The sequence below is a fragment of the Hydra vulgaris genome, chromosome 06, assembly GCF_038396675.1.
Source record: "Hydra vulgaris chromosome 06, alternate assembly HydraT2T_AEP".
NCBI classification, from domain to species: domain Eukaryota; kingdom Metazoa; phylum Cnidaria; class Hydrozoa; order Anthoathecata; family Hydridae; genus Hydra; species Hydra vulgaris.
Window position 1 is genome coordinate 28,176,024 of NC_088925.1, and position 16,534 is coordinate 28,192,557.

A 16,534-nucleotide genomic window follows, 5' to 3' on the forward strand; every position below is an offset into this window, starting at 1 on the left:
GCATTTTGTACCATTGTCACAGTGCATGTCAGCCTTCTCATATACAAGGTTTCTTTTTTAGTGGAACTCCAAAACACCTCATAAACTTGTAAAGTCCCCTTGAAAGTTGTTAAGTTTTTGGATACACAATTCTCATAGAGATTGATATCTGTTTTTTTAATAGTATAAATAGTTATACTTGAACACTTTTCTTTTATTTCTTCAACCAAACAATTAATTTCAGGATTATCTTTCCCTTGTCCTATTATTCTGTCTGCCGTTTTTTTGATACATCCCCCTATTCCATCAGGGGCACCTTTTCCGTGCCCCTTTTCTGTGAAATGCTATCTCATTGTTTTAGCTCCAAACTCTTTTCGAAAAAAAGTACCTAGCAAATAGAACTTGGACTTCTTTCGGTACTGTTGAGAAGAACCATCGCTAAGAAAATGAACTGTTTCAATGATATGCAGCTTTTCTTTCAAGTCATTAATAACAGGCTTTAAATGTGCACAGGTCCCAACAAAGTCGTGTTGCCTGTTATCTGAAAATGTACATGTGCTTTTATTTTGTTTTCAGAAATACTGTAATAGTGCGCCACAACTATATGAGCAAAGTTTTAAAGTATTAAAAATAGTATAAATAGACATTAAAAAATCCATACACAAATAAAATTGTTATTTGTTTTCACGTCCGTTCCACTGGTGTCACGTCTGTTGCTTCCTGTATTTCATAGATGTGACATCCACAGACGTGACAGATTAAAGGAAAAAGCCTAAAAGGGGTGCTACGTTTTGAGGCTAGGACTCTGTTTCCTTGGAGTAAACATGTCAGCTAATAGCTAGTAATTAAAATTATTGCTTATGAAAAAATAAATTTATATACTCTATAAATGTTTACCACAGATGTGACACACTCACACTAACAAATTCAACTTTTAAAGCTTCAACGCTTATTAACACAAAACAACTCCACCAAACCTTCCTTCAATTTTACTCATTAATGTCTGGTATTTCAGCTAGGACAGCAACAGAGAGCACTACTGCTTCATCCTACAGCTTTTTTTTTTTGTTAACTCTATCTACAGACGTGACACTTGGGTTCGTGACACGAGCTTTAATCACATAAAAGTTACTTTGAAAATATGTTTTGAGGAAAATAATATGTCAACTTTAATTTTAATGTATTTTTAATTATTTATTATGCATTAAAAAAAAGTAAAGTACTTCTATCAAGGATTAAACTACTTGGGATTAGCAAAATGTCTGGGTGGTGACATTCCACGGACGTGACTTGTTACAGTCTGTGGAACATAGTTTATTCACTGAAAATACTATTTTGGATTGGGTTAGATTAGTTTAACATTGTATGAGCTGTAAATTTATTATTTGTACCCATTAAAAATAAAAATAGTATTAACTTGAAAAAAAAAATTAGTGGTGACAGTATATTGCTACCTTTCTGGAGAATCACCCATATACAAACATTTATTACAGTATACATACAAATATATATATATATATATATATATATATATATATATATATATATATATATATATATATATATATATATATATATATATATATATATAAATATATAAATATATAACTTTTATTTTAAGCCAGATGAAACAAATGACAAACTTGAAAAATTAGATTGTCTGAACGAAAATGAATCTGTATCTTTTTTTCAGTTACACATAGGGCAAGAAAGTTTAAAACTATTATTTTCTAGATGCAAAACTTATAAGCGAGAGTGATTTCCATCTTAATATAGATTATACCATGATCAAAAGAGCTAAAGAAAAATTAGTAAAAGAATTAGATAATCAGTTTGAGGTAGACCTAGAAAAAAAACTCTTTCATTCTTTTCATTCATCTCTATAAACAAAAATGTTTATAGAGATGAATGAAAAAAATTTTCCTAGCCTTGTTAAAGAGGAACATTACTCTGTTGTAAAAGACACTGAAGGTGACTATACTTTCCATTACGTTCCAAAAAAAAAAGCAAAAGTTATTGCAGATCATTTGGTTGACTGGTTAAAAAGTAAGAATCAAATTCAAAATTTTATGGCTATTGGAGGAGATAGCACAAATATAAATACAGGTTGGGCAGGTGATGTCATACAATGGGTAGAAAAAAAATAAACATAAGGTTAGTTTGGATTATTTGTGATCTACACACTGATGAGTTAGGGTTAAAGCATTTAATTGAAAACTAAGATGGCGCAATACTTTCTTATACTAAATGGTATGGACCACTTGGGAAAATGCTTGACACAGCAACTGAAATTGAAATCAATTCAAACTTCACTATAATAAATTTAGGTCCTCCTTTAATATATCTCAGTCAAGAGATTATTAAGGATGTAAGCACTGATCAAAGTTATGTCTATCAAATTTGCCAAGCAATAAAGACTGGAATTCTGTCTAACAGGTTAGCAACGCTGGAAATCGGACCAGTCTGTCACAGTAGATGGCTAACAACAGCACTTCGATTTTGCAAAATTTGGGTGTCAAATCAGGGGCTTACTGGTGAAAATCTGGAAAATTTACAAATGATTGTAAATTTTATTATTAGTGTTTACATACCTAACTGGTTTAGCATTAAAGTGAAATTAAATTGGACCGAGGGACCTGACATGTTTTGTATCAACTAGAGCTACTTAGAACGGCCCAGCGACCACATTGATATCTCGTAATTTAACGTTATTAAAATTAATATTTGTATATATATTTGAAAATGTTTTTTTAAATTGGGATCCTGTGCCTCAAACATAGGGCTTTGAGTTCGTACAAAGTATCTAAGGTACCTTCTCTAACTTTTTTTTTTTTAACAAACTTTTTTATTAAAAAAAAATGGAGGGGGGTGTTGGAAAAACATACGTACTTTTTAAGAGGAGTAGGGACTTAAAAGTACGCGTGGCAACATGGGGAGGAGGGGGGGATTAAACTTTAAAATTTTTGGCCTACGTACTTTAGGACGACCCCTTACGACGGAAAAAAAAATATATCTTTATAAAATTAATTTAATTTTTTTAATTTTTAAAAATATTGAAAAAATTTATTTACTTTAATTACAAAATTATTTAATTTAATTACAAAAAAAAAAAAATTTCTTTAGGTTTTTTTTCAGATAAAAGATGTGTGCTACTGTTTTAGCTGTTATACGTACTGATATTTTGTACCAGCTAAAATTAATTTTAAGTTTTTGGCTCAAAATTGTTGCCAAAATTAATAGTAAAAAAATTTCTAATAATTTTGCAATAGTATATTAATAATTAATTTTATAGTTTGCGCCAACTTACCTCTGGTGGGGTAAGTTGGTGCAATTTTTTTTTTTAAGGGCCCGAGAAGGCCCCAAAAAATTTTTTTTGTAAATGAATGCAAATTTAGTTACATAAATTCATACTCTTTGAGACTACACTTTAATATTTTATAAATATAAATAAATGTGCTGTTAAGGCTCATAGAGTAAAAACCGAGCCAACTAACACGGTCAGTATTTTTGCGGAATAGGACATCAAAATATATGTTATAATAAGTTATGTACTTTTCTAAATAGTTTTATACTAAATCCAATCCTAAGTTTTCTAATTTATTTTTATCATTTCGGACTTAAGGGGGAAAACCTATCAAAAAATTAATTTTTTTGATTTTTTTTTCATATAATTTAAAAGTAAGTTTATTAAGAAATGAAACTGAAAACCTTATTCGAAATTCAACCTTTTTTTTATATTAATAAACGACATTTTTTTATAACCACTTAAGTTTAAAATTACCTAGCAACGCCCCTAGTTACACAAAAATTGTCATTAAAACACATCTAATCTAGCTTTTTTACGGGTTTTTGCCATTTTGTTTGAAATGCTTTCCACTACTCTAAAGCCATATTTAAAACCACATATTTGACAAAGTTTTCTAAAATTAGTCACCTTTTCAAGCTTCTACACAACTAACTCAAGCTTTGTACATAATTAAAGAAAAATGGACAAGCCTAAAACAGAATATAATAGTGATAGAGTTAAATTTTCTATTAAACGTCTTCGAAAACGTAAATGTACATTTGCATAAATCTAATTTACGGTACACAGAATACTTGGGTGATGGTGATAGCAAAAGCTACACTACTGTCAAAAGCACATACAAGGGTATTGAAGTAGTTAAACTGGATTGCATCGGACATTTTCAAAAGTGTTTTGGATCTCATTGTAGACAATTGAAAAAATAAGTCAAGGGCTTAAATGGTAAAGGTGATTTAACAAATGCTACAATTGATTTATTTCAAAATTGTTTTGGTATTTGCATTAGGCAAAATTGTGGCAACCTTGAAGGTATGAGATCTTTAGCCTTAACAAGTTTATTATATGTAATATCTTCAAGCAAAAATAATTGGGGTAAAGCTAATGGAACCAATGATTATAAATTGGATCAGGACTTTCTATTGAAATTATACTTAAGTTAAAGCCCATTTATGTAGAATTAACATCAGATACTTACATAAATCGTTTACTTCATGGAAGAACACAGAACCAAAATGAAAGTTTAAATGCAATGATATGGTCCAGAATATCTAAGTCATGTTTCGCTTACGCAATTGAAATTTGGACTCTATGATACTATTGATGCCTTTAATATAGGATTAAAATCTAGTATCCTTATATTTGAAAGACCTAAAATGATACCAAGACAGTATACCATATCTGGATGCAATTACTTGAACCAGAGAACCTGTTAGGATGTTGGAAAACTTAAGACACCATCAAAAAACAAAAGAAAATTTTAAGAAGACGCAAGCATAAAAATTCTGATTAATTTGAACAGAAAGAAGGGAATATGTATGATGCTGGCGTTCATGACTAAAAAATACTATCAATATGCTTGTTTTACTCTATATTTTTTGTATTTTTGTTATTTTATAATATTTTTCATCACAATTTCAACTTATTTGACATTTTTCTCAGAATGGGTGTTTTTTATCTCCCGGCAGAAGTATCTTGAGAACCGCTTGCCAATTTCAAAGAAATTTTCAAGGAGTATTCCTCTCATAAAGATGTATACGATGAACAGACAAATTTTTAAAAACGTTTTTTAAACTAAAGAAGTTAAAGAATATTTTTATCATTTTTGTGCTTACAGTGTTTGCCAAAATTAAACAGGCCTATCACCTGCAGAAAAGTTGTTTGCAAAAAATGTCTGCTTATTGCATAGATCTATTTTTTACTATAAGTTGGAAAAAAATCAGTTAAAATATCATTCTAATTGACTGCAATCTTTGCCAGGATGAAGAAACTAATTTGATATTTCTCTTTAGTTACCACGTTGGAACGCCATTTTTTATGATAGATCTTCTTAACATTTAGTGTAATAACTTCGTTAATGCTTTACTTTAGAAAACAATTTTTTGAAGGGTTTTTCCTCATAAGTGTTTCTAACGGCTACAACTTTAAAATGCATTCTCGTTTTGAAACACCTATTGCAAAACAGGATTCAGAAAATCTTGGGGTTTTAGAACTCCTTAATCTGGGTTTCTGAAGTTAAGGTTCAGGAACCCTCTCGTGTAAAAAACGATTCAGAACCCCAATGGCTTCCAGAGCACCTTTTAATCGAGTTTCCGAACCCCAGTTATAACGTATCGTGATAGCAGGGACAAAGAATAATTTTACAATTGACTTAAACGGCAAATTTAAAACTAAAAACATTTCAAAGCAAAAAAAAATCCTAACGTAGTTTTTAGGTTTTGAAAACAGAAACCCGGTTTAAAAAGATGGTTTTGACCCCTTGGAACTTAAAAAAGTGGGGATCTAAAAAATGTTCTAGAACCCTTTGAGAAAAAAAGCTAATCGGGGTTCTGTGAAAGGAGTTCCAGAACATTTATGTTCCGGGTTCTAGAACCCCTCAATTTCGAGGTTGTTAGAGGTTCCGGGTTCGCCACCCTTTTAGGGTTCTAATCCCTGAAAAAACTAGTTTAATGAAGATGGAATACAGTTTGAATTATTTATTAACTAGTTGCCAATTTTTATTAAATCTGGTATTTGTATTTGTTTTAGATTTTTTAGTCACCTCTAAAGTAAGTTTCAAATAATTTGAAAATTTGAAAATAAAAAAATTCCTGCCACTAATAACTTAAGTTTAAAAACAACGATTCTAAAAGTTAAAAATTCAAGAACAATTCATCAGTATTAAAAATTTTTATATTAAAATACTATAAATTTACATTAATTTTGATATAACTATCATCAGGAATTTCTACATCCAAACCATTCTAGAGCTATGAAGTTTGATCCATTTTTCAGAATTTCTGCTGACCGAAGCAGAAAAATAGAAGAGTAAAAGTAAACAGATTTTAAACAAGAATTTTTTATTTTCTTAATTGAAATTTCATCGGTTAAAAAACAAATTTTACACTTTATTATAATAATTTATATTATAATAAGATAAAAATAAATAACAATCTTAATTATAATTAGATAAAAATTTTAATTTTTCTAATTGTTAACTTTCGTTAAAGATTGTTGGATTTTTAAAATTTCTTCATCAAGATTTTTTAAATCTTTTTGAAATTCAGAACTATCACTTGTCTTTAGAGTAGATATGCAACTATCGGTTTCATGACCAACGGAACCAATCGCACAACTAAAAGTCGACGAGTCTGTCGCATCGTTAAGGCTTGATAATGAATTTAAATCGGAATTAATTGAATTAAACTTAGGTTCAGGATTAATAGAGGATTCGTTTAGATGAAATTCGCGTCTAGGCAAGTTCAACGCGTTGACGGGAATGCTTTTTTTAACTAATTGATGAGTAAAGACGTTTTTATTGGGTTCCCGATTAATGATCTTTTTATTGCGTTCTCTATTAATGTCAAGTAAAAGGTTTGTTACGGATTGTTGAAGATCTCTAAATGTTATTAAAAAAAATGTGTAATATGTAGTAATAATAGTAAATAACAAATAATATACAATTTCACTTTTAATTTAACAAATAATTTACTTTTTACTGATTGTGTTGTACTGAGCCAAAAAACTCAGTACAACACAATCAGTAAAACGTAGAGCCTCTGTATATTAATATCAATATTAATATATATATATATATATATATATATATATATATATATATATATATATATATATATATATATATATATATATATATATATATATATATATATATATAACTTTAAAGTGTATTTTACAAAATAGAGAACAATTAGATTTAACAAAATTAGAACAATTATAAATTACTACTATAAATTACTACAAAATTAGAACAATTATAAAATAGTAGAAAATCACTTAAAAAAAAAATTTGTTAAGTGATTTTCTACTAATTTTTATATATATTAATAAGAATATTAAATCATCCAAAAGCTTTTAACAAGCTTAAAAAAGCTATCAAAGGTAAGTCTAACATTCTACCTCTCACGTGTTTGTGTGTATGTGTTTTAATTTAGTATTTTTTTATACATATAAATAAAAAAAACCTTTTATAATGATTGGAAATAATAATAACATAATTTGAAATTGAGTTTTTTTAACTTGCAATTACTTTTACCCGCTAGTAGATTTTTGTTTAAAAATTACGTTACAATTTAAATCTGGTACCGTAAACCGGGGTTACTTTAAACGTTTTTGAGATATTCTTACTTGCTCTTCCTTCATTATTAATAATATTTGAAATTTAACAAATTATAGGGGCTAAGGTTGACTCTTACATAATTTAAATTCAAAATAACATTTAAATAAAAAGATTTTGTATAATATTAATTTAAATAGTCATTATTCAAAGTTACCCCACAAATAGAGTAACTTTGAATGCGTTTTTTTGTAAAAGCCAAACCTACTTAAAGACGCATTGTTTTGTTTTAAAACTTAATAAAACAACAGTCTAGTTTCTCATTATTTATTATTGCTAAAATAATATATTATTTCATAGCAAACACCCATTTAGTATTTTATTTTGTTTTAATGGGTATATTTTAAGTGGACTAACATAAAAAAAAGTCTCATTTACATCAGTTTTACTAACAGACTATGCAAGTGGAACATCTTTACATTTAGCCAAAAAATCCTCAAAAAAAAAACTTTTAAAAAGGGCAAAAATAACACTGCACAACAAATTTTTAAAAAAGTCTTGCTTCCTGAAAAGTTTTAGGTAATTGTGACAGGTACTTATAGGGTATGCACAAATATAGTTTTTGTTTTACTGCATCACGTAGGAACTCTAAGAAATAGACATTTATATGTTTACCTATTTAATCACGTTTATGTTCCCCATGAGCCATTAGTTCAACAGAATTAAAAATGTTTTGCTCCTGATTTTCTTTTGTATTCAACTTCTGGTGCATCACATTGCAGTGTCCAACAGTAGTCAGCAAGCATTGACGGATTCCAGTTGCCCTGGTATCGTTTCTCCATTGTAGCAATGTCCTGGTGAAACTGTTCACCGTGTTCGTCACTGACAGCACCGAGATTTACGGGGAAGAAGTCCAAGTGCGAGTGAAGGAAATGAACCTTGAGTGACACTTCATTCTATGAAAATGAAGTGCAACTCACAGAAAGTGAGTTGCACTTATTTATTATTATTTATGTGACTCTTTGGCACGGCTGTCCCATTCACAGATGAAACAACAGTACTTGGTATAGCCACGCTGCAGTCTTAGTAACAGAGCAACAACTTTCAGATCTCCACAGATATTCCAGTTGTAACTGCTATACTTGATGTGCTTGAGCAACAGTTCCATATTCTCATGTTTCTTTCATGTGTACCGCGTAGCCAACAGGTACTGATGGATAAACATTGCCATTGTGTAGCAAAACAGCTTTCAGGCTTAGCATTGACGAATCAATGAAGAGACGCCACTCTTCTGGATTGTGATCACAACCCAAGGCCGAGAACAATCCTTTAATGTTACAACAGAAACAGAGACTGTCGACTTGAGCAGAAAATTTGGTGATATCATGGTGCCGGCTTCTGAACATAGAAATTTTTGTACCTGGTGACAGCAGACACCATCCCTGAACCCAGCAACTCGGCTTTTGCTTTTGACAGACCCAAATATCTAACCAAATTGTTCAATTCTGACTGTATTATTAGATGTGGATCACCTGATAAGCAAGGTTCAAAATCTGGGTCAATGTCACTGCCAGTAACCTGCACTGGAGTTTCTTCATCTGGTTCATCTAAGGTCCAATCCTCTGGTGGTTTTGGAATTGGGAGACTGTCATGTGACACAGGTCTCATTGCTGAAAGCAAATTAGGATATTCAATTGACATCTTGTTTTTGAAAGAAAAACCAGATATATTAGTCAAACAAAAATAATCTAAGCAAAAACTTAGATAAAGTTGAAGATTTCTCTTAAACAGTATGTGATTCGTAAACTTTGATGTGATATTTGTGATCAGCACCCAAAAATCTTTAAGAAACACCTAACATTGTTCAAGAAGCAAAAAATGTGTTGTGTGGTGTAATTTTTATTTTCCCTTTGAGGTTGCTTTTTCCTTGATATCAACATGAAACAATTGTTAGAGTACATCAATTACTGCTTGGCTTACTAATACTATAACTACCATTAAAATGATTGAAAATGATATTTATATCTAATGAATAAATCCCATATTTCTTTCAAAACCACTAAGCTACTAAGTTACTGATTACCTTTTGATCTGACAAATATAATGTTTATAAGTAAAGAAAGAACAAAGGAGATTTATTTTTTGTAATTGTCTGTGCTTTTTTTATAACAAGAGGTTTTTGATTGATCAAGTATTTTCCTCTAATCTATTTTAAGAGGTCCATGAATGCAACATCAAGAGGTTGCAATAAATGGGTAGAGTTACCAGTTATATAACAAGATACTGTTTTCTTTGAAACAGAATACTATTTTCTTTAGTAAATTTAATCACTGCCATAAGACCGTGAAGCATGGTGGAGGCAATGTAATGGTCTGGGGGTGTTTTTCTGCTAATGGTCTAGGTCCAATACATCGAAGCGATGGAATAATGGACCGTTTCATGTATAAAAATATCCTGTAAGATGTTATGTTACCTCATGCTGAATGGAATATGCCAATAAAATGGGTTTTTCAGCAAGACAACGATTTGAAACACACTGCAAAAGTAGTCAAGCAGTGGTTTCAAGACAACCACCTATCGGTGATGGATTGGCCGCCTCAATTTCCGGATCTCAACCCTATCGAGAACCTGTGGGAGATCGTCAATCGCAGAATTAATCGTTAAGGTGTTCGTAATAAGGATCAACTGTTTGAACAAATCCAAAAGGCCTGGGCAGCGATTCCACAAAGTTTCATTGATCACCTGATTGAATCTATGCCTCGAAGATGCAAGGCTGTGATCAACAACAAAGGATTCCCCACGAAATATTGATAGCGAAATACAGCTTGGTCAACATTTTGTCGAGTCGCACTTGTTTTGTCCAGAAGGAGATCAAATTTTTTTAATACTTTTGATTAATTTATTAATTTTCGTGTACAAATAATAAACTTTGTGATGAATAAAACTTGAAGAACTTTGTCTCTAAACAGATACATAGTTATTTCTCTAAATTGAAAAAATGCAGCACTTTTATATAAAGAAACTAAATTAGCATTATTTGGTTGCACTCGTTTTGTCCGATACTGTATATATATATATATATATATATATATATATATATATATATATATATATATATATATATATATATATATATAAATATATATATATATAATATATATATATATATATATATATATATATATATGTGTGTGTGTGTGTATGTATATATATATATATATATATATATATATATATATATATATATATATATATATATATATGTATATATATATGTGTGTGTATGTATATATATATATATATATATATATATATATATATATACATACACACACATATATATATACATATATAGATATAAATATGATGTATACACACACACACACATATATATAAATACATACAGAAACAATGTGTATGTGTGACTTACTGTTTATACACATGATATTTTAATTTTTATTCATAATAATGTTATATTAATACATGTATGACAAAGGAAATTTTAAAGTTGTTTCATGTTTTTGACTATTTATGTAGTGGGGTTACTTTGAACCCAGTGGTATAGCTAGAGTTTCTGGCGCCCAGGGCAATGCTAAAAAATTAGTATCCATTATGATTCATGTGAATTAGTCATTGAAAGTGACAGATGGTCAATCAGATCCAATAATCAATAACTATTAATAAATTATAATTTGATCTATGTAGCTTTAACTGCAGCAAAATTAACTATTATGTCATCAAAGTCTGTTGATTCTAGAGTTTCTCTTTTGACACTAAGGATTGCAAAATCAACAAGATGTTATTACCCTATTGAAGCTTGTAGATATGAAAGAATAAGCTTTAAGCTGAAGGAACGTTTGCAACTAGCTATTGGCACTGCAATTGTGAGCAAGATTTTAATGCAATGCTTAAGTTTGGAAAAACGTCATCTCGGCATGACAAAATAAATGAAAGTAAATCCAGTAAACCCAACTGGTATTGGGCCCAGCTAAATCTGGGCCCAATACCAGTTGTTGGTATTGGGCCCGGATTTAAGCATGAGATTTAAGCAGCATCTGCAATTTCAGTAAATAATTCTGCTCCACTGATATCTGTACTGTAAAAATTCCCAGATCCAAACAATGTTGCTGCAAACTTTCTTGATTTTGATCACCATCCCTCTTTAGCAATATTCTCACATCGAGCAAGAATCCAAATTTTTCATTGAGATTATTTAATCCTCTAAAGCGAGTTGTTAGTTCTTGTTGGAAACAATCCTATATCATTTTCACAACTCTGCTAACTTCATCTTCAGCAGAGAGGCCACTATCTCCAGCCCTTTCACCTGGCATTATTCGTTGTCGCCTAACTCTCCTCTCAAGCTCAATTCCCCATTTCATACATCTGCCCTTGCTATACTCAATTGTAATTTGGCACAGATGATCACAAAATTCTTTGAGATAATTTACTAACATTTCCATATCAGATGCTTAATCTTTAAAGTTCATTGTGGGATCTTGTAGCCGTTTTTTGTGGTCTACTTTTCCAAGAATGTTGTTCCAGAAATGAAGTAAAACAATGAAACTAAATTTCAGAATATCATAATTTCAGCTTCATTTCTTGTATTCATCTTCTGGCTTATGTCATCTGAAAGACTTTCAAGAAGTTCAACCAATTCAGTGACTCCTTAAGAAGTTGCTTTAACAGCTTCTGCTTTTGCATTCCATCTGGTTTCTGCTTCCCGTTTAACAGTGATCTTAACAGCTATTTTCAATTGTACCCATCGCAGAGTCAAACAAGAAAAAAAGCAGAGAAATGCTTTCAATTGTTTCAAAAAATGTTATGACTATAGGATCTACTTTAGCAGCATGAACTCCGACCAAGTTCAAACTATGATTACAATTCACAAACAATGCTCGAGGATTTCGGTCGCATACTCGTTGTTGAAGCCCAGATCCTGTGTCAGAGGATCTGGGCTTCAACTGCTGTGATGTCCTGTCATCACAGCAGTACTTTCGTAACATTAGGATCTACAATCTGCCAGTATTAAGTTGTCCAAATCAAGTTTCTCAGTAATAACAGTTTCAAGAGTTTCTGCATCTTTGGGATGGATTTCAATGTATCCGAGAAATGACTCTCTGATCACAACATTCTTGGTAACAAAATCAATGTCCACAAATCTTATTACTTCGGATAACTGCTCTTGATGTCCCAGATCAGGAGTCGAATCAAGTAAGATACCAAAATACTTACTTTTTTTGATACTGGTGAGGAGCTTATCTCTAACAGTACAGGCAAGTAGGTTGATGAATTCATTTTGAATGTCTGGAGACAGATAAGAGACAGACCCTGGATTTTCTTTAGCATGCTGTAGATGGTTTGCAGTAAGAAGGTCATAATCAGCAAGGAGTTTCAAAAGGGTAAGAAAGTTTCCAATATTGGCTCCTTCATCAGCAGCACAAAGTTTTTCTCCATGACCACATAAGACCATGTTCTGAGAAGCAAGAACTTTAATACAAGAAAGAATTTTTTTTAAGATATTTTGCTAGTGTTACTTTTCAGATTCAATTTGAGTTCGAGTTCTGAATCTATTCCTTTTCCATAAATTATTCTTCGTTCAGCTTTTTTCCATAGTAAATGATTTGCGGTGACAGGGACTGATCTTTTAATGGTTCTGTGTGTCTCCAGTTAGTGAATCCACCAGCTGATTCAAAGGAAGATTGTGAATTTGAGCTGGAAGTTGGATATAGTAAACAACAGAAACAAAATGCTGCTTCGTTAACTGGTGAATATAACAACCACAAACAACTCACTTCATCACCATTAGCAAGTCGTTGTTTGAACCACATCGAGTTCATTGAACGTCCTCCTGAGTTTGCAACAAAAGGTCCATTCTTGTTTTGAAATAAATCAGATCCGCGAGCTATAATCTCAGTTCTAAGACTTTGTGACATGATAGGTCACTGTGTTGTATAATTAAATTTTAAAAAGCCAACATTAAGAAATGACAATACAGCAGGAATAGGAAGATCTTCAACCATTTCTTCATCTTTAGCTTCACTGTCATTATTAGGATCCGGATTGTGATCTTCACCTCCTTGGTCCATTGGTCTTCATTTTCGGCAAACAATTGATAGCAGTCTTCATATCTGCTGTCATCTTGAGATTCTGATTCAGTATGTTTCAGTATGCTGTCATCTACAGATTCTGATTCACTTACTGCATCATAAGGTAAACTAGTAAGATTCACTTACTCATTATTTTTCTTTTTTTTTTGACGCTGAGCCCCACTTAGTTTGTGTTTTGGCATTTCTGAATTCGAAAAATAATATTGTGATGATTATGATTAAGTTTCTTTACTTAAATATTGTAAAATTATAATTTGAATATTTTAAAATTGTTATAAATTAAAGGCTGAATTCTTGGAGTCAAACTCATTTACATTTATCATACATTGATGGTCTTAACTGCTTTAAACAATATATATATATATATATATATATATATATATATATATATATATATATATATATATATATATATATATATATATATATATATATATATTCTATGTATAGAAGGTGTGAGTCTCTCAAAATTGTATAATTCAGTTTTAGTATGATATTAACACTTATCATTCGCATTGATAACTTTAGTTTAGCTGATTTGTTTATATTTTAATACTGATTTATATTGAAATATTTATAGTAAAAACTCATTGTAAGTTTCATTGTAACTTTAAGTTGAGTTTGTACTACTAATACGTATGTATGTAATGCTAGCTCGAATGTGTTTGAGTTCGAACTTTCGAACTTTAAGTCACAATTTCAACGCTCAGGTTTGAGCTTTTTTCTCTTAAAAATTCAAACTTTCAGAAAAAATGCCTTTATGGTCATTTTGATAAATACAGCTGAAATATAAATAAAAATTAGTGTTTTAAAATTTTTTACATTTTTTGAAAGCTTTTCTTTCCTTTTTGATTTATTTGTAGTTATTTAAGTTTTAGAAAAAGTGTTTGTCTGACCACTCTAAAAATACAAACAGAGTAACGTCATGTGTAAAACCCTTGCAATTCAGAATATGTCAGTTTTTTTCACGTTAAAAATTAAATGAACAATAACGGTTTGACCAATGTTTATTTACGTTTTGAAAAAAAAAAAAAAAAAGTAAAATTAAAACACAACTAAATCTTCAAAGACGTCAGCACATTTAGAAGATCTGAGGTTTGGGATTATTTTAAATTTTCTTGAGGTTGCTTGTTACTGGTGGTTTGGGTTCTGGCTGGCTCTCATTCTTGAATTTGCTCTTTAATTCAGCTATGTTACTATTAGTCACTGAGCAGTTGTTGGCTCTGGATCTGAGTTGTGAATTCATTTATTTCTATTATTTTTTCCCCTTTTTGGCACCCCCCCCCTAGAGTGGCGCCCAGGGCGATCGGCCCACCTGCCTGCCCCTTTGCTACACCTCTGTTTGAACCTTATTCAAAGTTGCAAAAAAATATATACAATAAAGTATGTTATACTATAGCAATGGAACATAACTATAGTAGGCTAACAAACTTCTTTAGATTTTACATGCTTAACAAATTTATAAACAAAAATTATATAACTTAGACAACAAGCTGTTACACTAGCAGTGTACAAAGTATTCTGACTAATTATTTTGAGAAAAATATCCAAAATATGTAATTTGTTTTTTAAGGAACAATAACAAACAATAAACAAAATAAAACTTTAAAAAGTAAAAATAAAAAATAAAAAAATATTTTTAACACTTTGATGTTTAAGGTTTGAACAGTTTCATATTAGTTCTTGCCATAATGACAACTTGAAAAAAAAAAAAGATTTGTATTCAAAGTTACCCCGCTATTCAAAGTAACCCCGGTTTACGGTACTAAAAACAGCTTAATTTAGAATTACCCTTTAACGGAATTTTGTATTACATAAAATAAGTTGTAATCCATTTTTAGATTTTTAGAATTCCTGTTAAAATTGATTTAATACTTCTTAAATATTATTTTCTAAATATCGAGCTAAATATCACTTATTATCATACTATTTACTAAAATATGAATATTGTTACAACAGTTTAATTTAAATTGTTGTAAATGTTGTACTTTTAATAATTTTTCAGGTGTTATAATTCATATAAGCCATTTCAAGTTAAAAAAACTTAATTTTGAATTTTTTTAAATTAGCAAAGTATTTGAACTTTTAATTAACAAACTTACAATATCTCATCTAGAGAACAATTTATTCTCTAACAATCAATTTTTTGTTTCCTCTTGTTTTACTGCTGACTTGATAAACATTACAACAGAAAAGTTCAATTGTGCATTAAATGGAAGCATTAAATGGAGACAAGGACTGTCTTCATAAGCTTACTGCATATGGTGGATTTGGGAAAGTTTTTAAAATTATTGAATTTTTAATTATCAACTGAAGTATTAAATTTTTGGTCCTGTGTTGTTTTTCATTTGTATTAATGATTACTATTTTACATCTAAAGTAGTTCAATCTGCAGATGACACAATTATATACTTCAGACTTAAAGTTTTCACATTTTGATCGTTAAGAACAGGCAGCCGATCTTGTATGTAACCTTTTTGCATAAAAACAAGATGACAAATTTAACCCAAACTAAACTCAGTTGCTTGGTGCTGATAATTATCACAATATTGTAGACATTCCTACAATGATGAAACACTCTTACTTAGCCCTCTACTTTATGTATACTCGGATTACCCTTCACTACTTTTTTAGGCAAGGTCTAAAAACGCATTTTAAATGTTGTTGAACCTGCTAAAGCAGGTCCAACAACAATTAAAATTTGGCAATTAAAATTGCCAAGTTTAAGTCTCTATTCTATTATCATAAAGTTGCATTTTTCTCTTTTCTACAAATACTACCATAGTTGCTGTTCAAGCAAATTATTATTATTTGTTACCAGAAACTCAATCTAGCATCTCTCCTTATTCAGTAGAGTCACATCCATTAACT

At 30.3% G+C, this 16,534-nt stretch overlaps 1 protein-coding gene across 3 annotated transcripts in view; it reads right to left on the minus strand.

The window, feature by feature from the left end:
• Positions 1–6,322: 6,322 nt before the first annotated feature.
• Positions 6,323–16,534, minus strand: part of LOC105844441 (uncharacterized) — a 55,217-nt gene continuing 45,005 nt past the window's right edge. For all 3 annotated transcript variants that reach the window (XM_065799787.1, XM_065799786.1, XM_065799785.1), the window contains one exon: positions 6,323–6,878. In XM_065799787.1, the coding sequence (XP_065655859.1) occupies positions 6,467–6,878 (412 nt within the window). In that variant the 3' untranslated portion in view covers positions 6,323–6,466. The remainder of the gene's footprint in view (positions 6,879–16,534) is intronic.